Below are 23500 nucleotides of genomic sequence, written 5' to 3'. Positions count from 1 at the left end.
ATAAATCAAACAAACCATTTTCCCCTGGGTTTCCCGCTGCTTTGATCTCTCTGGTTGCAGAGTTAATGCAGCTTTCTCTCTGTGTCTGTGCGGTAAAGATTAACTGTATGGCTTCGGGGTTTGATTTGCAAGTTCAAAGCTGGAAAAGGCACCATCTGATAGCCTCGGCATTGGCACTTGTGATAAAACGTGTGACTGACAGAAACCATTCAAGCAATTTAACTTTAACGCGTGTCACCAGTATTCGCATGGAGATTGCATACGTGTCGCAGAAATACTTGCTGACTATAGAATTTCCCCGGCGTTCCAGCAAACGGGTAGAGGTGCACACCGTTTATTTTGAGTACCTCTGGTGAGAAGATTCCTTGACTTGCACCAATGATGGTTGCATTTAAGGGGAATATTAATCCTTGAAGTTTGTAATTATATTGGGAAGGTTTCAATTTTAAAGGCACAATTGGTGTGGGCTTTATGTTTGCAGCAGTTGGTGTCATTTTGATATATTTATTTTCAATCTGTATTCCTGGAGGCAGCACTGCGTTTGCGTTTCAAATTAAATTCTCACGCAGTTTCTGTTTAAAAGTGAGGGATTTATCCGATCGCTGTGAACACCTCTAGCACTATTACACTACTTATAGCGTACTGACGAACAGATTGTTGACTGTTCAAGTTTGGCTCTCCTATAGTCAGTGTTAAGTTAAACATTAACCAGGAGCTCGTGAATTACGGTCTGCAGTACTCCTGTATGCCATATTTAACAGAAATACATTGTAAAATACACTGAAAAAATCCAATACATTAAATCAAGTAAGCAAATCAACAGTGTAAAATTGAAATATGGTGCTTAAACAGTAATTTAAATTAAGAAAAATGTCTGTAATTATACATTGAATCAAGAATAAAAATGAGTGGGGAAAGGCAGTTTCTAGCCAATTGTGTATGTTCTCTCCACAATATATAATTTTCACTTTTTAAATATTCCCCAATTTTAAGATGTAGCTTCTGTATTTCATTGTGACAAGCTAATGTCCATGCTGAAGGGATTTGCATAAATGTGATTATAATATGTTGCCTCAAATCTGCCTTTTTTATTCACTCGTTGGATGTAGGCATTGCTGGCTGGCCAGCATTTATTGCCCATCTTTAGTTGTCCTTGAGAAAGTGATGGTGAGTTCCCTTCTTTAACTGCTACAGTCCCTGTGTTGTATGTTGCCCCACAATGCCTTTAAGGGGGGTGGGGGTGGGGGAGTTCCAGGATTTTGATCCAATACCAGAGAAGGAACAAGGATATATTTCCAAGTCAGAATGGTGACTGGCTTGGAGGGCAACTTGCTGATGATGGTGTTCCCATATACCTGCTGCCCTTCTTCTAGATGGAAATCGAGTTTGGAAGGTGCTGTCTAAGGAGTCTTTGTGAATTTCTGCGGTGCATCTTGGAGATGGTAGACACTGCTGATGTTTGTGGATGTGGTACAAATCAAACAGGTTGTTTTGTCCGAATGGTGTCAAGCTTCCTGAGTGCTGTTGGCGCTGTACCAATCCAGGCAAGTGAAGAGTATTCCATCACACATGATTGTGCCTTGTAAATGGAGGGCAGATTTTGGGGAGTCGAGGTGAGTTACTCGTTGCAGTATTCCTAGTGCCTGACATGTTGTTGTAGCCTATGTTTATGTGGTGAGTCCTGTTGAGTTTCTAGTTAATGGTTAACCCCATTGGATGTTGATCGTAGGGGATTCAGTGATGGGAATACCGTTGGATGTCAAGGGCAGTAGTTAAACTGTCTTTTATTGAAGATGGTCATTGCCTGACATTTGAGATGCAAATGTTACTTGCCACTTGCCAACCCAAACCCGGATATTTTCAAGATACTGTTGCCTTTGAACGTAAACTGCTTCAGTATCTGAGCAGTCATGAATGGTACTGAGCATTTGAATGAATATGTAAGTTAGCTCGCTGAGCTTGAAGGTTTGTTTTTAGACATTTCGTCACCATACTAGGTAACATCATCAGTGAGAGTCTCCAGTGAAGCGCTTGTGCTTTGTCTTACTCCTCTATTTATAAGTCTTGGTTTCTTCAGGTGGGTGATGTCATTTCCGGTTCTTTATTTCAAGGGGAGGTAGATATGATCTAAGTCAATGTGTTTATTGATGGAGTTCTGGTTAGAGTGCTGCGCCTCTAGGAATTCTTGTGCGTGTCTTTCTTTTGTCTGTTCTAGGATGTGTGTTGTCTGCATGTATAGAAACTAGTGATAGTGGGTTGTGTCTTTTGGTGGCCAGTTGGTGTTCATGTATCCTGGTGGCAAGCTTCCTGCTAGCTTGTCCAATGGAGTGTTTTTTACAGTTCTTGCATGTGTCTTGTAAATTACATTAATTTTGCTGGTAGTATCTAATGGATCCTTTAGGTTCGTTAGTCACTGTTTAAGTGTGTTCGTAAGTTTGTGGGCTACTATGATGCCAAGGGGTTTAAGTAGTCTGGAAGTCATTTCTGATATGTCTTTGATGTAAGGTAATGTAGCTATAGTTTTTGGTTGCATTTTGTCTGCTTGTTTGGGTTTGAATAAATCTGTATCATGATCATGGTTCATATCGTAGCAATCATCCTGAGGCAGTTCTTTACTCCGATCAAGAATTTTTCAACACATGAAAGTAAAACTGACCATGAAGCTAGAAAGCCTAAAACTAGTGTTATTAAGTCACAAAGTTTGGTTCACAGTATTTTTACCTGTTGGATAATTATCTTTATCAGCTCACTTTCTATTTGCAGACCAAATTTAAATGATACACCTGGTGTCTTATCAAGATCTGTAATAAAAGTTCAATGTGAGCTGCTTGTCTATAATCTTAAACGTATGATACTAAATTTGCAATAAAAATGCATTAAAGTATCAGTGGGAGTTGTTTCCAGTCTATACATGTACTAATTTTGCCGTCTAACTCTACAGCCATCTGATTCTGCATCAAATAAATGAGTTTAGTTGATGGGTTTACTAATTACATACTTTGTTGTAGATTTATATAATTGTAACATTCAGAATATTGGTTCAACTGGTATGAATAACACTATTTCTACGGCCTATAAATATTCTCCCATTCTTATGATCTGTTTCCTACCTGGCTCTTGTGCACCCTCCTCCCTCAATTCTGAATCAACTTGCCACTGAAACACTACCTATTTCAACCAGACCATGTGGCACCAACTTTCACTTTCTTACTATTTTCCATCTGTGCAAACCACAATTCAGTTTCCAACCTTTTCTTCCTTGTGCTAATTCTGAAAGATGGTGTTGTCTCTCTTTACTTTGACTCAATGCCTGAACTTGTTCTATCCATAACTTAGCACAGAAAGACTCTAATCAAGAGTATAATTGTGGCACAAGGTAATGCCTCATTTTTCTGACCTCTGAGTCAGCCTTTGACAAAGTCAAGCACATCATCATTAAATGCCATTCCTCTGTTATCTAGTACATTAGTCTGCTGTTTGGTTCTATTTTTATTAATCAACTTTAATCAGTTAATCTCCTAGCTTCTCTTCCTCCAAAATTATTATCTCCAGAATTTTTCAAGGGTTTTTATGGTCCACCTATTTCTAATCTATAAGCTGTTTCTCAGCTGCATTATGTGAAGACACAACATCACATATGCATTGAAGACACTCAACTCCACCTTACTTCTTGGCTCCTCTGCTATCTTTCATTGTCAACCTGCTTGTCAAAGTTCCAGTCCTGGGAGAACTGCAACTATTTCCAATTAATTATTGGGAGGACCAAAGCCATTTTCATTGGCCTAATTTCCACTACAAACTTTGTTCCCTGGCCGCTCATTAATCTTTGGATTGAAGATAATAAAACCAGACACATTAGTGCGGATAAAATAAAATCGTTTTTTCCAGAACTAATGCTGATTTCATCTCTTCCCATCAAGCATCCAAATTGATAATCCTTCAACTCTGAGCAGTCTGCTTTAACCTCCCAAGACTGCTTAATTTAACCTCCCAAGACTGCATTTTTTTTGTGTGTTCCTGCTTTATTTGTGTTATTCATATCATGACTATGTTTCCTTTCCTTGTCCAGTCTCATTCCCACTTAACTCTGTGACTCTTCTGATGCTCTAAAAGTTCCCTCTTCATCATGAACATCCAATTTCTCTATGCTCCATCCACCACCAAGATTGCCTGAAGTATTTCCACTTCTTCTTGAATGGAGATCCAATCACTTTTCATTCATTACCACTTTCTTCCACTATGCTGAACTTGTTCTTCCATTGAACAATTTTGCTTAAGTCATCTCACTTAATTGAAATCGAAGGTGATGCTGTGTGTACCCACGTGAATCCTAGCTATGTCAACCCATTTGGGCAGTATATGGAAAATTCCTTGTTCTGTTCTACTTAGTTGGAGAACTGGACTCAGTTCTCAGCTCCACACTTTAGAAATGATAGAAACATATTAGAGAGGATACAGAAATGATTCACGAGAATAGTTCTGGGAATGAAGAGTTCGGTTATATGGTAAGATTGGAGCCATTAGCACGTTTTCCTGGAAGAATAGGTTAAGAAGAGATTTGATAGAAGTACTCAATATTAAGAGGTTTGGGCACAATAAGTAGGAATAAAACTGTTTCAATTGATAGAAGAATCAATACACAGGCACAGAAATAAAGCAATTAATAGAAGAAGCAATGGCAATGAGAGGAAAGACTTGATCATGCTGTAATTGGATTTGGAATACGCTATCTGAGAATAGGATGGAGGCACATTCTGTAGTAGTTTTCAAGAGGTAATTGGATTATCTGAAAAGGAAGAATGTTACAGGGAATAGCTGAGGAAGTGATTCTAAGTGAATTTCCCTTCAAGAAGGCCAGCACGTACAGTAGGCCAAACAATCATCGTCTGTGTGGTAACCATTCTGTGGTGTATGATGAAAGGTCATAACCTGAAACATTAATTCCATTTCTTTCTCCACAGTTATTAAGCATTTTCTGTTTTAATTAAGAAAATTAATTCTGGATCCATCACATAAGGTAGTGGCTAAGAAAAACATTGACTTTTAGACGTTAGAGGCATCAGGATATGTTATTATTTTTGATGGAATCTAAATATATTGGCTTTGTTTTTATAATCATTTAATTTGACTAAAAATTGATATTGAACAAACAAAGATAGCTGTTGGGGTGAGCAGAGCCATGGTTACAAGGGGTTGTAGTGTTTTGAAGGGCAGCACTTATGAATATGTAGCTACAAGAAAGGAGGAGAGTGTATTGTTCTTCCAGCTTGCATTGAGATTTACTGAAACACTGCAGCAGGTCCTAGTACTGAAATGTTGACATAGGAACAAGATGGTTTGTTGAAATGGCAAATGATTCCAACCTTCTATTTGCTTGCCATTTCACTTAATCCCTCCATCTGGTCCACTCGGTCTCAGTTTAAAAAGTGGAAGGTGAAACGCTGGCCAGGACAGCACTGGAATAGTTGACTCTGGAGGCAACATGGGTACAGTTTTATTAACAGATCGACTATGTCTCGGATGGAGATAGGTATTGGGAGAAATTGAAATACACAGTTTTTGAAATTCAAAACATTTTATGGTTAGAGTTTAGCTCAGGTAGGATATCTAGATTGTGAGCATCTGTTTCAGCCTGGAACACTGGCCTCATGCAAACATTTCAGTTCAGCTACCTAATCACTTCCCAGATTTTAGGATTTCTATCCTTAGAATCATAGAATCCTTACAATGTGGAAGCAGGCCATTCGGTCTATCGAGTCCACACTGCCTCTCTGAAGAATATCCCACCTCAACCCACCCACTCATCCTATCCCTGGAGCCCTGCATTTCTCATGGCAAATCCACCTAACCGGCACAATCCTGGACACTGTGGGGCAATTTAGTAAGGCAAATCCGTCTAACCTGCACATCTTTGGACTGTGGGAGGAAACAGGAGCACCAGAGGAAACCCACGCAGCAATGGGGAACACTTGCAATCTCCACAGAGACAGTTGCCCAAAGTTAGAATCAAACATGGGTCTCTGGCGCTGTGAGACAGCAGTGCTAGCAATGATGCAGCCCCTGCGCTATTCTGTTATTATCTCTCATTACATTTGCAAGCTTCTATATATCAAGCTATCAGATAGTTGATAACATGGTGAAAATGGGAAAACAATCAATAGGGATCAAAATAAATAAAATAATGAAAATACCTATGACAGAAGTTTAGGGATTTATGGCTTCCTACGTAATAAGCACCCTCAAGCACCCTATTAGTTTTATTTAGCTTGTAATGAAGGCTTATGTGAATGAGAACTTCCATCTTGAATGACCTCTGATCCAGATGGTGTCACATGTGATAGTCACAAATGAATTTAGTTTTTATTCATGACATTCTACCACAAGCTTAAGGGATAATGTGTGACATTATAGCTTCATCTTGGATAGTCAAATAGGTCATAAAGCTGCTATATATTTGTATGTTTTGTTGAATGCAGAGGAAGGCTGAGTCAACCAATGAACTTGCTGCATTTAGCTTAATATTCTCCTGCTGCTGCATTGAATAGTATTATGTAATGTAGATATTCTTTGAGTCAATTCTGTGCAGATCCTGGTCTTTAATATATCATATCAATTTATCAAGTATCAATATATTGTCAACTGTCAGCCTTTACTTAGACTTTTTATTCTGAGTATATAAATTCACTGCTTTTCAAAATTGCATGTTTAGATTTTGCAGCTTGAAGCTGAAGATTATGTAAAATAACTGCACATCATATAGTGCCTAATTACATGTCCTGGAAAATTTCCAAAGCACGCACAGGCAACAAAATAATCTGAAGTATAACCAGTGAAATGAAGAAATATAAGATAAGTAAGAACAAACTTGACTCTGTTTATGAGTGCTTTGAAGATATGAATTCTGCTCTGCTAGAATGAAGATTTCATCCAATTTTGTTTTTTTAATAATCAATCTGTTCAGAAATGTTGTGACACACTTCTGGAGCTGATGGGATTTGAATCCAATTCTTAGGATCCAGAAGTAATAGTACCGAATCAAAGCTACCTTTTGGATTCAAAATCTTTTAAATTCTCCAACTATATTTATTCTACTGAGAATCTGATATTTTATAATATGTAAGTTTTTATATTTTTAAACTGTTGGCTGCTAAATAAGAAGTCTAAATTGAAAATATTTTTATATTATAATTATAATAATAATAATAATAGCTATTTTCTGATGAAGTTAACCTTTCTTTGCTGGAGCCACTGTAAATGTAAACTGTGTATTCTAAAATAGGGAAATCTGAGTTTGGCAGGGGTAGAGAAATATCACTGAACGATTTTAAAGTTTCATTGCATGTAACAATGCTATATAGTAGACATTCACCGAGTATTTAAAACAGACAAAGCAAATAATTATTTTTCACAGTAGAAAACTGGAACTCTGTCGTTTAGCGAATAAAGCAGCTCTAATTGAGAGGGAAAAGATATAAAAAAGACCTAAGGGGCAACTTCTTCATGCAGAGGGTGATACATGTATGGAATGAGCTGCCAGAGGAAGTGGTGGAGGCTGGTACAATTGCAAGATTTAAAAGGCATCTGAATTGGTATATGAATAGGAAGGAAATGGGCTGGATTTGGAGGGATATGGGCCAGATGCTGGCAAGTGGGACTAAGATTAGGTTGGAATATCTGGTCAGCATGTATGAGTTGGAACGAAGGGTCTGTTTTCGTGTTGTACATCTTTATGACTCTGTGACTCTAATGTTGTGAGATGCACCTAGGATAAAATGCAACCTCCTTATTCCTTTAAAAGAAAGAACATTAAAACTCAGGAAGGGAAAAAATATTTATTTAGCTTGCATTTCAAGTTATTGGAGCTTTACTACTACTATATATCTACAGTCTTTTGGCATTTGAGCTAAAGATTCAAAGTCATAGCAATTAATGTTTATTAGCTCATAATGTCGGTCTCAAATTTCAAAGTTATTAATCTATATTTCACCTTGGCCCTTTAGGTCTGCCTATGATGGATGTTGGGTGAGTTGGCAGAGAGGGTGAGGGCAAAGGGCTACAGTTGGAGAGATGTATGTTGACGTAGTTGGTATCAGAGCTAGAAAAGGCCAAGGGGATAAGTGGGGTGTTGTGCATTGGCATAGGAGTTAGGGGATGTGGTGGATGCAGTTTAGAATACAGGATATAAGGAGCAGTGGAGGACAGGTTAATCGAGGGGATGGCATGAGGTATGTGACAGGTCAAGAAAGAGATGACTTTTGTGTTTATTATACCAGCACAAACCCAGATCTCTGAGGCAAGCTCTCTAACTAGCCCCCCTCCACACTTTGCAACCTCTGTTTCCTACTATTTCTAAAGACAATTGCTCCAGATCCTTTCAGCACTCATCCTCCATTTGGGAGACAAAATTCAGTTCTGAATCACTCGTGGAAAGTTATTACTGAAAACAGCACCGTGTCTGCAAATGTTTAATGGTGTACCTAATTCTTTAGCTTATTCACTAATGAACGTTTACAAGTTAGAATTAGAGATGGACAATAAACGCTGTCCACATTCTACAAACGAATAAAAATTAAGAACTGCAAATTTGAGATAGCAACTTGGGCATTTTCACACCTGTTCCGCTTGTTTGAACACTAGGAATCTGATGAGTGATGTAAATAAGGCAGACTGCACGTATGATATCTAGACTTTGCAGTTATTAAAAGTGCAGTCTTCATTAAATTATAAAATCTGCTCCTTTATTCATTTCAGATCCTAGGTGAGTATCAACTTGACTGTTTCCTTTCCTAAGCCTTACTTAGTCTTCCTGCGAGCAAGTATTAAAAAGTCCGTGTTGAAAAGTTCAAAATCCCACTAGAATGTTTGGTATTTCAGAAATGTTTTGACAGTTAAGCATTTGTTTGATTTTATTAGTGTAACTAATTGAATGCTTTAAAGTATTTGCTTGAGGCTTTTGATTTTCTGTTATTTGTTATGAACAGACACTGTAATCTAGTGTTTGTTGATCTGTGCAAAGTACAAATAGTTTGCTGTATACATTATGGGTGGTAGCAATATTGCTTTGGGGAATAAGGAAACAAGAAACCCATATGTAACAAATGTTGAATTTTTAAGTATAACTATCAACACTTGAATTGCTGAAACAGTACAAAGTTAGCTATCTAAATAATCACTTTCCCTTTTGCTAAATTTTAATATTGTATATTTCGTATTTTTAGTTCTTATCATGCTATTTTTCTATTGTTCTTTCTTCCAAGTTATTTTTATCTGGAGTGTGATCATTTAAATGCATTTTCTTTTTAGTTTATTATTTGCTACAGATCACCTTTGGACTGTAACACCAAAACCTCTCCAGGATTAATGGGAAAATTCTAGTCAATAATTTGCAGGAGATCTTGACTAATATTTTTACTTCAAATGCCTAGCTGTCCAACAGTAAAACAACAAAACACTAAAATAAAATTATCTGTGAATTATATTTTTAAAAAGGTAGACATATGTTTCCAAATGTCCAGTGGACTCTAATCAGGAGTATTAGTGTATATATATTGATTTTTCATGTCATTCTCCCACTTATCTTAAAACTGTTAAATATTCAAACTGGTACATATTCTAAATGGTCTTCTGTCCTTGAGTATTCTTCCCATGAGGTACATTCCCAGTTAAACAAATAAACTTTACCTTCAAACTGTGACCCTATCTTTAAGCTTCCATTCCTCAAAAAGGTAATTGTACAGTCACCTTTCAAAGTCCATATCCATCTTCCTTCAACAAAATTTTTGAGATTCGCCAATTAGTTTTTCACTCCTTTGTGGCAGAAGCACATCCCTGAACAAAGTCACAAATGCCATTCTATTGCTGTGGTGTACTAATCCTTATGTCTCTTGATATTTGATAGTTGACAGCATAACCCTCTTCTATTGTATTGTTTTAAACATTGGTTTAAATTTCTGGTTCTTCTAGTTTTCCCTTTTTTAACAGATTGACTTGGATTTGTTTTGCCAGTAGTGACCTTTTTATGTAATGGTTTGGTTACAATGTGAGAAATTGCTTGCTGTTTTAAAAATACATTGCAACTTGACAAGAGGCAACTGTTTATTTAATCAATATGTGCACAATTTTAAGTACAACATTTGTGCAGATAACTCTGGAAATATTAAATATATTCTTTTGAAGAGGTGACAAGTAGATTAGACCAGGGAAACCCAGTGGATGTGGTCTATCTAGACTTCCAAAAGGCCTTTGATCAGGTGCCACACGGAAGGCTGCTGAGCAAGGTGAGGGCCCATGGTGTTCGAGGTGAGCTACTGGGATGGATTGAGGATTGGCTGTCTGACAGAAGGCAGAGAGTTGGGATAAAAGGTTCTTTTTCAGAATGGCAGCTGGTGACGAGCGGTGTCCCGCAGGATTCAGTGTTGGGGCCACAGCTGTTCGCATTATATATTAATGATCTGGATGAAGGGACTGGGAGCATTCTAGCAAAGTTTGCTGATGATACGAAGATAGGTGGACAGGCAGGTAGTACTGAGGAAGTGGGGAGGCTGCAGAAGGATCTAGACAGTTTGGGAGAGTGGTCCAGGAAATGGCTGATGGAATTCAACGTGAACAAATGCGAGGTCTTGCACTTTGGCAAAAAGAAAAAAAGCACAGACTACTTTCTAAACGGTGAGAAAATTCGTAAAGCCAAAGTACAAAGGGATCTGGGAGTGCTAGTCGAGGATTCTCTAAAGGTCAACATGCAGGTTGAGTCAGTGATTAAGAAAGCGAATGCGATGTTGTCACTTATCTCACGAGGGTTGGAATATAAAAGCACCGTTGTGCTACTGAGACTTTATAAAGCTCTGGTTAGGCCCCATTTGGAGTACTGTGTCCAGTTTTGGTCCCCACACCTCAGGAAGGACATACTGGCACTGGAATGTGTCCAGCAGAGATTCACACGGATGATCTCTGGAATGGTAGGTCTAACATATGAGGAATGGCTGAGGATCCTGGGATTGTATTCATTGGAGTTTAGAAGATTAAGGGGAGACTTATTAGAGACGTACAAGATAATACATGGCTTGGAAAGGGTGGATGCTAGGATATTGTTTCCGTTAGGTGAGGAGACTAGGACCCGTGGACACAGCCTTAGAATTAGAGGGGGTCAATTCAGAACAGAAATGCGGAGACATTTCTTCAGCCAGAGAGTGGTGGGCCTGTGGAATTCATTGCTGCAGAGTGCAGTGGAGGCTGGGACACTAAATGTCTTCAAGGCAGAGATTGATAGATTCTTGTCGTCTCGGGGAATTAAGGGCTACGGGAAGAATGCGGGTAAGTGGAGTTCAAGTGCCCAGCAGCCATGATTGAATGGCGGAGTGGACTCGATGGGCCGAATGGCCTTACTTCCACTCCTATGTCTTATGGTCTTAAATCAATGAAGGGAAGTTTTAGAATTTAAGTACTCTTGATTAAATTATTAATGCAACCTGCAACCATTATGTTTCCTTCAACTATCATGCAGCTATTTTGAGTGAAGCATGTTGACATTATGCGTTTGCTGTGACTAAGCATCAAGAGTGCAGTAATGTTTTGTCACTTGAAGTTTGGTTGACAGAAAACTAATATGTTTATAAAGTAATTTGAATTGCTGCTACATAAAGCTAGGTAAAATTATTTTAAAATTCCTTTTTTTGTGGAATCTGTGATTTTAAACTCCTAAGTGTATCTTTTAGATATTTTTGTTAAACTTATACGCTCCAAAAAAACTACTGTGGAAATAAGGTGGCAGTACTTTTTGTTTTCAGTGGAAGAAGGAACTGAAGTGAGAATCTACCAAGAATATTTGTGCCACTTTCATGGCAGTTGGTTTCCTGTCATGGTTCCTGCCACTGACAAGTTTGATCAGAATGGAGTAAGGCAAACACTCCAATTGCCCAGTTGTGCAATGGATTAAATTAGGCAGTTAAAGGACTCATTGAGAGTTTGTTGAGGGACAGCTTGAAAGTATTGATGGAGGCACCTGGATTGCACACTACTTCTGGGGCAGACCAGATCCCTGAACAGACAGTTAATGCCATGCCATTACCTTCAGTGGACTTGTAATAGGAAACACTGAATGCGGGCATGTCATGGGGAGAGCATTCTTTGAGTACTCTGGAATGTCGGGTGTCATTCATCCTTCTGGAATCATGAGCAGAAGAGAAAGGAGTAAGATATCCACATATAATAGAGAGTCCAGCTGAGCAAAATGAAGGCAATAAGCTGGCAATAGGACTGGAACTCTCTGGTATAGTGTCTAGTGGCAGAAAGACAGAACAAATCCTCAGCAGAAATATTAGAGGAGGCCAGTGGAGAAGAGCAAGCATAGGAAGCAAAACATTACTAATGGATATACAGTCAAAGGCAAAATACGTGGACATGTCAAAGCAGCAGTGTTGCAGGGGACTATGCCTGATCATTGAGGTTTTTGACTTTATTGTGGAAAGCTTCATAACTCTCAACATTGCTAGCCATGCCTGTTAGTAGCCATCAATATTAGTCTGACCTTGAACTACTTTAGCTGCTTCCAAGGATTAGGAATGGCCCTTCCTGTATTTCTCAAAAAATACTGCTCATAATTGCATCTCGTGGACATCTGATGCCCCTTTTGTGAGAGCTGCACAACATATTTAATCCACACAGATTAGGTTCTCACAGGCAAAAAAGGTGTGCCTCCAACACTGAATTTCCCCCAGATACGAGGCATTAACAGTTACATCTATTTGGTAATCAAGAAATTGAGTGACTGCCCTGTTAGATTCATCAGTAGGAAGGACTTCCACTCCTTCAATATTCAGCAGGTCTGCATCCAGAAAACAGGCTTCCTACAAATTTTATTTCATTTTCCTCCCATCTGCAGTGATTCATTCATTTTTTGGCATTCAAGGCTGCCACAGCTCTTAAATCCAGCTTCCCACCCCCCGCCAATAAATCCAAAACATTATGAGATTTATCACTTGAAAAGTTGACTACTTAGCCCTTTACAGCACCCACAGAGAGCACAGTGGCATGACAACCATTTACACATGAAGGCTATGAAACTGGCGTACAGGCTTCTGAAGATGATATTCTAGTGCCTCTGTCAATCAGATGGAGTCCTGCAATACAATTGTGCAATTTAATGTGGTCTCTTGCACTCCTTGTACATGTTCCTCTGGAAAGGAATGGACCTTGAGAGCAAGACTGTATATGACAAATCTTCAGAGCAAGGGAAGCAGAAGGTCAAAGAGGAGAAGCTGCCACTCTGCCACTAGACCACTTTGACTTTGAACAGTGCAGACAAAATTATCTTAGCTTCAGTGGATACTTTGATTCCCCAAATATTGGTTGAAGGTATTTGCATTCCTGAGGTCTGATAATGTTAAGCCCTATCTAATTTCCCCTACAGGAATTTATCTAAAGGTGGAAAAATAATTCTGTATTCTAATCTGATAGCAAACATTGTTCATTGCTCTTCTAGATTAGTTGAAACTTTCCAGGGCTGATTTAACATTTAGCAGTTTATTGAGATATGAGTTTTGGTCATAGCAATACTTCACAATGTGCCCTGCTATTATGTAAATCACAGTTTAGTTCCACTTGAGAATGAAAAGCTGGGAAAAATAGGCAGATTTTTCACTGTCATATTTACTATAGTTTTTGTTATTGTTAATGTGTAAAACCTTTGCTTTATCTTTAGTAGTCCACCTAAAGAGAATGTACATATGTGACATATCGTTTTCCTGGATTGAATATAATCACTGCAAACAGGGTAATTGTTAATCTTTGTTACACAGTTCTAATGATAAATTCCTGAAAAGATGTATTTTTTTAATCACAGGACGCAGTCTACTTATAGGTGCCAGTGTGAAATCACTGGAAGATTAGCATTCTGTAGACTACCTTATCAAACTGTTAAGCAATATTAATCTGTTTTTCTGTAATTTTCCACTTTGACATCATATTCAGCTACATTTTCAGACTTTGTCCATTCTTATCCTTTTACAGTTCAAAGTACAAACTGATTAACAGGAATCTTTTGTTACTAAGATGTAGGTACATGCTTCAAATATATTCACCTGGTGACTAGTAAGACAGATTTATTGTTGTGTTTTAATTTGTCTCCTAATAAATCCTAGCGTGTTTCTTCTGTCACCCTTTTATAGTCACACCAATTACAAAAATTGACTTAAAACCTGGCCCTCACATCAACTTTTTAAATCTGAACTCTAGCATTCATATTAACTACGTAAGGTTATAAAGGATATACTGCAAACAAACAGGCTGTTGTGCCTGACTACTCTCCAATACTGTTTACACTCCACTCAAGTCTTCTCTTGTCTTCACTTATCTAACTCTGTCAACATACTCTTAATTCCATTTGTCATCTTAAACTTAACTGCTCTCCCATTAAATCATTGGTAATTTCCAGAAAAATAGTGAGGGCCATTTGTGATCTTGGAAAAAACTGACTGGGAAGATGTGAGAGTGAGATGCAATTTTTTTCCAAAAACCTGGTGGTTTCTGAGGCAGTGCTGAGCTCTTGGAGCTCATTTCCATAGGGCATGCCCTCTGTACCATGGCAAGAAACAAAATATGCAAGCATATGTCATGAAACCTTTGAACCAATCTGTCCCACCACTGTCTGTACTTCATATTTGGTATTGCTGCCTCATAGAAGGAGAGAGCTGTAACCTTGATTGCTTGTGAGCTCATGACCCACAGCTTGGGGAACCTTGGCTGAGGCAGTCAATTCATTATAGTGTAATACAAAAAACTGGGAAGTATTAACATGAAGGGCCACAGCAGAGTAATACAACATTTGTAGTGAATATCAATGCTTTGGATGCAACCTTGACTGTTTGCTTCAGCATCTTCTGAGTTCCTCATTCACTGTCTAAAGGCGTTTCTACTGAATTCTCCTAATACACATACACACACGTTATAGTGCATTTGAAATATGAGTAGGAATAGACTGCACCTGGACTGCCATTGAGTGCAGTCTTTGACTTCAATTCTCTTTTCATGTCTACACCCCATATTCCTTGATTCCCTGAAGGATTAAAATCTGATTCTCATCCTCAGCTATATGCAATGTGCAGCATTTACAATCCACTGTGGAAGAATTTTCAAAGGTACACAACTCTTTCAGTGAAGAAATTTCTTCCAATCTCTGTCCTAAAAGCTTAGCTCTTATCCTGAGACTGTGCCTCTATGTTTAGATTATTTACTCATGACATAGACTCCATGTTGATCCTGTCCAGCCACAACATTTTGTTGAGATCATCTCTCGTTCCTCTAAGCTTTAAGGAATATGGGCTCCATTTATTCAGGTAATCAGTGTAGGAAAATTATTTCATCCCCCAAAGTCAACAGGTGTGAAAGTATACTGTACCACATCTCCTAGGAAGACCTTTCCTTAAGTTTGAAACTCAAAAGTGTGTACAGATCTCCAGGTGTGATTTCACCAAAGGTCTATGAAATTGTATTAATTTTTCCTTATTCTTGTATTCCAGGCCCCTTACATTGAAGATCAGTATGCCATTTGCCCTCCTAACTGCATGCTAACTTTGGTGCTGCTTGTTTGAGGGCACTCTAATCTCTGAGCATTAACAATTAGAAGCCTTTACAGAAAAGTTTTTTTTAAAATCTTAATATTAAAGTGAATAACCTCACACTTTTGCACATTATGCTGCCATCTTGATACTGATTCAATTTGCCGATCTATATCTCCTTATAACTTTTGTGTCCTTTGACAACTTTCATTCTCAGCAAAGGTTTAATGTATAATAATTTCAGGGGCTAATCTATCAAAATAATTTAAAGTAGATTGTAAATGGATGATGCTTAAACATGATCCTTGTGGCACTCTGTTTATCTCTACTCACTTTCATATTCATTGACAAATTTCTGTTGTTGCCAATATCACTCCCAACTCTGAGTCCTCATTAGTTACATTTGGAAATCTAAGCATGCTACATCCACTGGTCCCTTTTTCTCGATCCCTACCAATTACATTGTATTCATTTTTATGAGGGTGTATTGAACACTTTTCTTTTCATAAAATAATGTTGCCTTTGACTGAACATGCTATGATTTACTAAGTGCATTATTAAAGCTTCCTTAATAGTGTCCACTATTTACCTAAGTGTAACTGGTTTACGTCCCTGCTTTCTTTATCCCTCTGTTATTGAACAACAGTGTTGCATTTATTAACTTCAAATCTCTCTGATCATTCAAGATTCGAAGGAGTTTTGGAAAATCATAACCCAGCGCAATTATTATGTTTGTATTTGCCTCTTTTAGAATGATAGGATGTGGACCATCACGTCCTGTGGATTTGTTAACTTTTAGTCTATTAAGTTTTTTAAATGTTGCCTTTTTTATTGCCAATTGCCTATTTCTTCAATAATTTGCTTTTGTGATAATATTGAGCCTTGTGTTTTCTGATATTCAGTAGCTAACAAATAGCACTGTGTTTAGGATTTTGAAGACATAAGAAGAAAAAATTAAATGTACCCTTTTAAATACATTTGATACTTCGCTTGAGTGACTTTCAATAAATTAACTCCTTAGTTCTGATTTAAAATACATCTGTCTGGTGAATTCTTCATAGTTTTAATGCATGTGTTAAAAGGTTTATTAAACATTATTATAACTGGGGATTTTGAAATAGATGCAGTTGTGTGTTTTTAGTTCTGTAGAAATGGTCATTTTTTTTAAAGAAAATTTATTTCAAAAATATACTTTATCCATAAAATTATTTTGATATCTATACAATTGGTCATGCCATTCGTATGCACACATTGCATTTCTTTACATGAATTCTGATCAATCATTTGTATACACAAGTCTGTACATTGACCATCCAGATATTTTGCTATGATATCAGCGGGGCCCAGTTTCTGAGTGGGCCTCCTGTTCTTCTTAGGCAGGTAGACCTTACACGGTGGTCTTTCCCCACGGCGCCTTGGCAGCAGCTGCCCCAAGCTTCAGCGCGTCCCTCAACACGTAGTCCTGGACCTTGGAATGTGCCAGTCTGCAACACTCAGTCAGGGTCATCTCTTTCGGCTGGAAGATCAACAGGTTTCGGACAGACCAAGGAGCATCTTTGACCAAGTTGATGATCCTCCAGGCACAGTTGATGTTTATCTCCGTGTACGTCCCGGGGAACAGACCGTAGAGCACGGAGTCCCACGTCACGGAGCTGCTTGGGACAAACCTCCACAAACACCACTGCATTCCTCTCCAGACTTCCTTTGCATAGGCATATTCCGGAAGGAGGTGTGTGACAGTCTTGTCCCCTCCACAGCCGCTTCGGGGGCAGCGTGCGGTGTGGCAGAGAGTCCGGGTGTGCATACAGAATCTCACAGGCAGAGCCCTTCTTACTACCTGCCAAGCCATGTCTTGGTGCTTGTTGGAAAGTTCTGGCAATGAGGCATTCTGCCAAATGACAGTTTGCTCAGGGAACTGCTCTCCTTTTCCCTAAGGGTCTCAAGGACACTACGTGCTGACCACTGATGGGCTTGTGGTCAAAGGTGTTTTTCTTCATAAATTTCTCCATGAAGGACAGGTGATACAGAACGGTCCAACTACTTGCAGCGTTCCGCAGCAGCGAGGCAACGCCCATCCTTCGCAACACCGGGGACAGGTAGAACTTCAGTACGTAGTGACACTTGGTGTTTGCGTACCGGGGATTGACACACAGCTTGATGCAGCCACACACGTGGCCATCAGGGTGAGGGTGGTATTGGGTGTGTTTTTTTTCCCCCGTTGCCCAGGTCTTTATACACCGAGTCCCTTTGGACCCGGTCCATCTTTGATATCCTCATAAAGTGGAAGATGGCCCAGGTGACTGCAGTGGCACAGGTTCTGTGAATAGGCCAGACCTGTGCCACATATAACAGCAATGACAGTGCCTCACACCTGATGACCAGGTTTTTACCAGCGATGGAGAGTGACCGTAGCTTCCATCTGCCCAGTTTCTGCCTCACCTTCCTGATACGCTCCTCCCAAGACTTGGCGCATGCCCCAGCCCCTCTGAAACAAATACCCAACACCTTCAGGTGGTCCGTCCTGACGGTGAAGGGGCTGGAGGATTGATCGGCCCAGTTCCTGAAGAGCATGGCCTCGCTCTTGCATCGGTTTGCCTTGGCCCCCGAGGCCTGTTCAAACTGGTCACATATGCACATGAGTCTCTGCGCAGATACAAGCAGAAAGCAGCGATGTCGTCCATGTAGAGGGAGGCCTTAACCTGTAGGCCCCCACTGCCAGGAATAGTCACCCCTCAAGCTCGCAGCCTTCCTGATGGACTCAGCAAATGGCTCTATGCAGCACACAAACAAGGCAGGAGAGAGAGGGCAGCCCTGCCTGACTCCAGATCTGACCGAGAGGCTGTCTGATTCCCACCCATCGATTTGAGACTGCACTGACAATGTTGGTGTACAGCAGTCTGATCCAATTGCAGATTCCCTCCCTAAAGCCCATTTTGGAGGGAACATCCCTCCTATACGTATGCGATATCCTGTCAAAGGCTTTCTCCTGGTCCAGGCTGATGAGGCAGGTGTCCAACTCCCTTCCTGCATGTAGGCGATCGTATCCCTGAGGAGTGCAAGACTATGAGATCTTCCTGCCCGGTACAGCACAGGTTTGGTCCGGGTGAATCACCAGTCCCAGAGCAGACCTGAACCTTTGACAAGATTTTGTAATCCGCATTCAACAGTGAGATTGGTCTCCAATTTCTGATTTCCTCCCTCTCCCCCTTCCACTTGAAGATGAGGGTGATGATGCCTTTCCTCATGGATTCACTCATGGTACCTGCCAGAAGCATACTGACGTATCCCTCCAGCAGGTCCTGGCCAATCAAGTCCCAAAGAGCAGAATAGAGCTCAACCGGTAAGCCATCACTTCTGTGAGTTTTATCCTTTTCGAAGGACTGGAGGGCTTTGGTCACACCCAGAGATAGTGGCTGGTCCAGCCTCTCCCGTGTTCTGTCATCTCAGACATCCGTGATAGAGGACAGGAACAACTCTGAGGCCATGCTGTCGTTGGCTTCGAGTCATACAGACTGGCATAGAAGGATTTGCTGAGCCATCTTCTTCCTTCAGGCTGCTGAGCACGGAGTTCTCTTTGTGCACCTTCTGGAAGAAGCAACATGAGCACATCTCGTCCTCCTCTACAGAACGGACCCCGGACCGGAAGATTATCTTGGAGGCTTTCCAGGCAAAGAGTGAGGCTTGCTGGCCCTTCACCTCCTGGAGGTCCTCCGTGACACCAACCCCCATCGTCTGCAGCAGGAGCAGATTCTGCATACTTTCCTGGAGTTGGGACAGTTTTCCCCACCTCTCTCTTGCCTCCTGAACACCTTTGAGGATGAAGAACCTCTTGATGTTCCCCTTTACTGTTTCCCACCAGTCGTCTGGAGACTCCAAAGAGGGGCTTCACGGTTCTCCAACCTGCGTAGTCCCTCTTGAGCTCCTCAATGTTTCCTGGGGTCAACAGCTTCGTGTTCAGCTTCCACGTTCCCTTACCAGCCCACTGCTTGTCCTGTAGGTGACAGTCAGCCAGCAGGAGGCAGTGGTCAGAGAAGAACACTGATTGACGTCGGTGGATCTGACTGAGAACGTTCAGGACACGAACAGATAATCTATCCTTGAGCAGATAGACCCGTCTGCCCATGACCAGGTATATCTACGCTGCGATCCGTCTGCAGGGGTGCTGAAGATGTTATGCAGCTTGGCATCTTTGACCATTTCCATCAAGGCTCTGGATGTGGCGTGCAGTTTACTGCCCCCCCCCCCCCCCCCCCAACCGGATCATCCATCTGCATCAATGATACAGTTGAAGTCTCCAGCTAGAATGACCGGCCTGGACGTAGCCAGCAACAGTGGAAGCTGCTGCAGGACGGTCAACCACTCTTACCCACTGGGGCGTACACATTAATCAGTCTCAGGGGAGCATTCCAGTATATGATGTCAGTGACAAGGAGGTGCCCGCCCACCACCACCTTAATCTCTGAGAAGGTGAAGTTGCTTCCTCGTAACAGGATACCCAGGCTGGAGGCACGGTTATCGTTGTCCCCCGACCAAACTGACGGCCCATGGGCTCACAAGCTCAATCATCTCCTGTAGCTGCTGAGGTGCGGTATCCCACACTCCTGCAGAAACAGGACATCGGCTTTAACGTTGGTCAGGAAGGACAACGTAGAAACACATCGTGTAACAGATTTAATGCTACACACATTAATACTGGCAATTTTTAATCACCATTTAACAGTTAGTGTCCATTTGCCGCTGGTCCTGCCTCTCTGGGGTAACTGTCTGCATCCCTGTGGTGTAAGCAAATTACTGGACCCTCGCAGGGCTGAGGTAGCTGTCTGTCTCCACGCTGGGGCCATTTCCCCGCTCTGGTGTCATCGGGCCGGGGCAAGGGTTCGCGCAGTCCAGTTCTGGTCTGACAGCGGGATTGTCAAAGGATCGCTACTCCCAGTTACCTGGAACTGTGGGGTGGTAGATACCTCCTGGTTCTCACTGGGTGGGGGATGGCCTGTAGAATGGTCATTTGGAACTAAACACATATATACAGCGGCTCAGTGATTAGCACTGCTGCCACAGAGTGCCAGGGACCCAGGTCCACTTCCCCTTTGGGTTGACTGTGTGAAGTTTGCATATTCTCCCCATGTCTGCGTCGGTTTCCTATCAGTCCAAAGATGTGCAACTTGGTAAATTGGCATTGATAAATTGCTCATAGTATCCAGGAATGTGCAGACTAAGCGGATTAGCCATGGAAAATGTAGGGTTACAGGGATAGGATTGGGGGGGTTTGAATCTGGGTGGGATGGTCTTCAGAGGGTCAGTATGGGCATAATGGGCCAAATGGTTGGCTTTCTACACTGTAGGGCTTCGAAGATAATTTCAAGAAGGCATGTGTGCCATGAAAGCTGTTTACTAATGAAATATTGTTACTGCTGAATTCATGACACATCAGAGGCCATTTAGTTTAGCTCAGTTCAGAAGGGAGAACTATTTCCTCCTGGTAGGAGAATCAAGTGTTCAGTTGAAGGGACAGATCACCCCAGCAACAGTAATTTTCGTTTTGAAGCTTACCGGCAGGCATGCTTATATAGAAATGCTCAAGTTGTTAGAACTGAAAACATTTCTGCTATCAGAATTGAAAAACCATTCACTCCAGCAAATTAAATTTTATGACCAATTTCCACTTCCAGAGTCCAAAGAGGTAAACTGAGAAGTGTCAATTAAGTAAGAGATTAAAGAGTTATCATAGCATTAATATTCTTCCAGGAATGAGTAAATGCAGGTGCTGTGACAAAGGTGAAAACCTTGATTTGCAGTTTGCGATCTTTCCAAATTATATGTTATGTATATTATGTTAAAGCTTTATTTTTTATCCTTTTCTGGAATAAACTCACTTTCATTTTTCCAAAAACTTTTGCTACCTCTTATGTTCCATTGATTAACCATCAGGGTAAGCAAAGGCATCAATTAAACTTGTGATATTATCAAGTCAGGTTTCATTCTAAGATCTGAATTGTCTGGTATTAATGTTAGCTATAATCCTAACAATGTTTGTGTGCACATTTCATTGGGGGAAAAAGACACATTTTTAAAAGTTCAAAACTCTATTATTACCAAATTCAAGCATGAGAAGAGAGGAATTTACTCAACCTTAATCTTAACTCGACTTGATCATAACTGACAACTGTCCTAATATTGCAACAATTCTCCAGCTAGCAATCTGTTGGTGGAGAGGGATGAGTTTGCAAATTGTGACACGCACCCAATTTGACCACAATGCCTTTAAAGATAATCATTTTAAAATCTGCAGCACGTTCATAGCAATTAGCTGTTATAAAAGGAAGCTCTTAATTCAACCTGGATATTACAGAGGCTGGATGACCTGACAAAGGAGCTGCACTCCGAAAACTTGTGATTTCAAATAAGCCTGTTGGACTATAACCTGGTATCGTGACTTCTGACTTTGTCCACCCAGTCCAACACCAGCATCTCCACATCATGTCTAACATTCAAGATTATGAAGAGGCTTGATCGGATAAGTAGTGATAGGTTATTTCCCCTGGCAGGAGAATTGAGAACACATGCCGAGTTTTGGGATAAGGTACTAACCATTTAGGAAAAAGATGAGAAATGTCTCTAGGAAACTTAGGGGGTTGTGGATACACCATAGTTTAATATATTTAAAGGTAAACTAGACAGAGGATTGATGGGTATGGGGAACATGCATGGAAGTAGAGTTGAAGCCAAAGATCAGTCAAGAATACACTGAATGACAGAGAGAGCTTGGTCTTTTACTATTCTGATTTCTTCTATTACATTCTAATGCCCATGTTTTATGTTTGTTATAGAGAGTATAAAATGACTGCAGATGTGTCATTGGACATCAACACCAAAGAACCTCGATGGGACCAGGGTACTTTTATTGGGAGAGCAAAACACTTCTTCACAGTTACTGACCCGAGGAACATTCTTCTATCAAATTCACAGTTGGAGAATGCTAGAAAGATAATACATGACTATAGGTATTGTATGTCAGAGCTTTTATGATACTGTAACCAATCTTATTTGATATTTTGTATCTGAAGCCCTTCAATCTTGACACTATCTGATTTCACCTTTTATTTAAATCAAGCAATGTGGGCGAGAAAAGAGAATGCACACATTTGTAGATTGAACTCCTTTCTTTTCAAGAAAAAGAGAGGTTTTGTGAATAAGTAGAATAGTAGCAACAAAACACCTTCAGAAAACAAGTATTCCACAGAATGAAAAGTTTATGAAATTAGCAAGTTTAAGCAAGACTAGAGGCTGGAAAGATTATACCAGTCCTACTTAGGCAGTCCTCCACTATAATCCGTTTATAACGTTTATGAATTCACATTGTTTTTTACAAATAACTTATTAGGAACAAGCTTGAGGAAAAAGATCACTCAATTGGAAATGTTTGATTGTTGGTTTCTTAACTATTATACCAGCAAAAACTTGATCGATAATCTGACTTTGAAGTTGTTCTGAAGATCTGATTTTTGAAACAGGATGATTAGTGGATTAACCATGGTTATGGGGATAGAGTAGGGGGCTGGGTCTGTGTGGAATGCTTTTTTGAGAATCAGTATGGACTTGATGTGCCGAATGACCTTCCTCCACACTCTAGTTATTCTATGATTCTATGAAAAGCTTCTTCTAATTCATGGGATTTAATAAATTAGTTGTTTAAAATATATTTAAATCGTAATTTTTTAAATCAAATTCAGTTTGAATAAATGCCAGAGCCACTTTTTTTATTCTCCTGGACAGGCTGTAAGTTTATAATATGTTACCCCTTAACTTTGTACTGATGTAAAATTTAGTGTCTGGTATCTGGTCACAACATGCCTACAAATTAAGTGTGTATGTCAAGTTCTGTCCTGATCTTGTATATTTCATTCAAAGTTGGAAAATGTCACTAGTTTGATCTCAGTTCAGCTTCAATA

General features: G+C 40.1%; 1 protein-coding gene across 5 annotated transcripts in view; it reads left to right on the top strand.

Annotated features, from left to right (window-relative positions):
• The window catches only part of LOC140492154 (sideroflexin-1-like), a 56139-nt gene that overhangs the window by 470 nt on the left and 32169 nt on the right, over positions 1-23500 (top strand). For 4 of the 5 annotated variants that reach the window (XR_011963505.1, XM_072590992.1, XM_072590993.1 and 1 more), the window contains exon 2: positions 22379-22552. Coding sequence is in view for 4 of the 5 variants with exons in the window: in XM_072590992.1 (XP_072447093.1) it covers positions 22389-22552 (164 nt within the window). In the remaining variant the exon portion in view is untranslated. Of the gene's footprint in view, positions 1-13696; positions 13769-22378; positions 22553-23500 lie in introns of those variants that run through there. The other variant, XM_072590994.1, reaches the window with a different exon arrangement.

Source organism: Chiloscyllium punctatum, chromosome 20, assembly GCF_047496795.1.
Source record: "Chiloscyllium punctatum isolate Juve2018m chromosome 20, sChiPun1.3, whole genome shotgun sequence".
Taxonomy (NCBI): Eukaryota; Metazoa; Chordata; class Chondrichthyes; order Orectolobiformes; family Hemiscylliidae; genus Chiloscyllium; species Chiloscyllium punctatum.
This window is presented reverse-complemented; position numbering and strand designations above follow the sequence as displayed.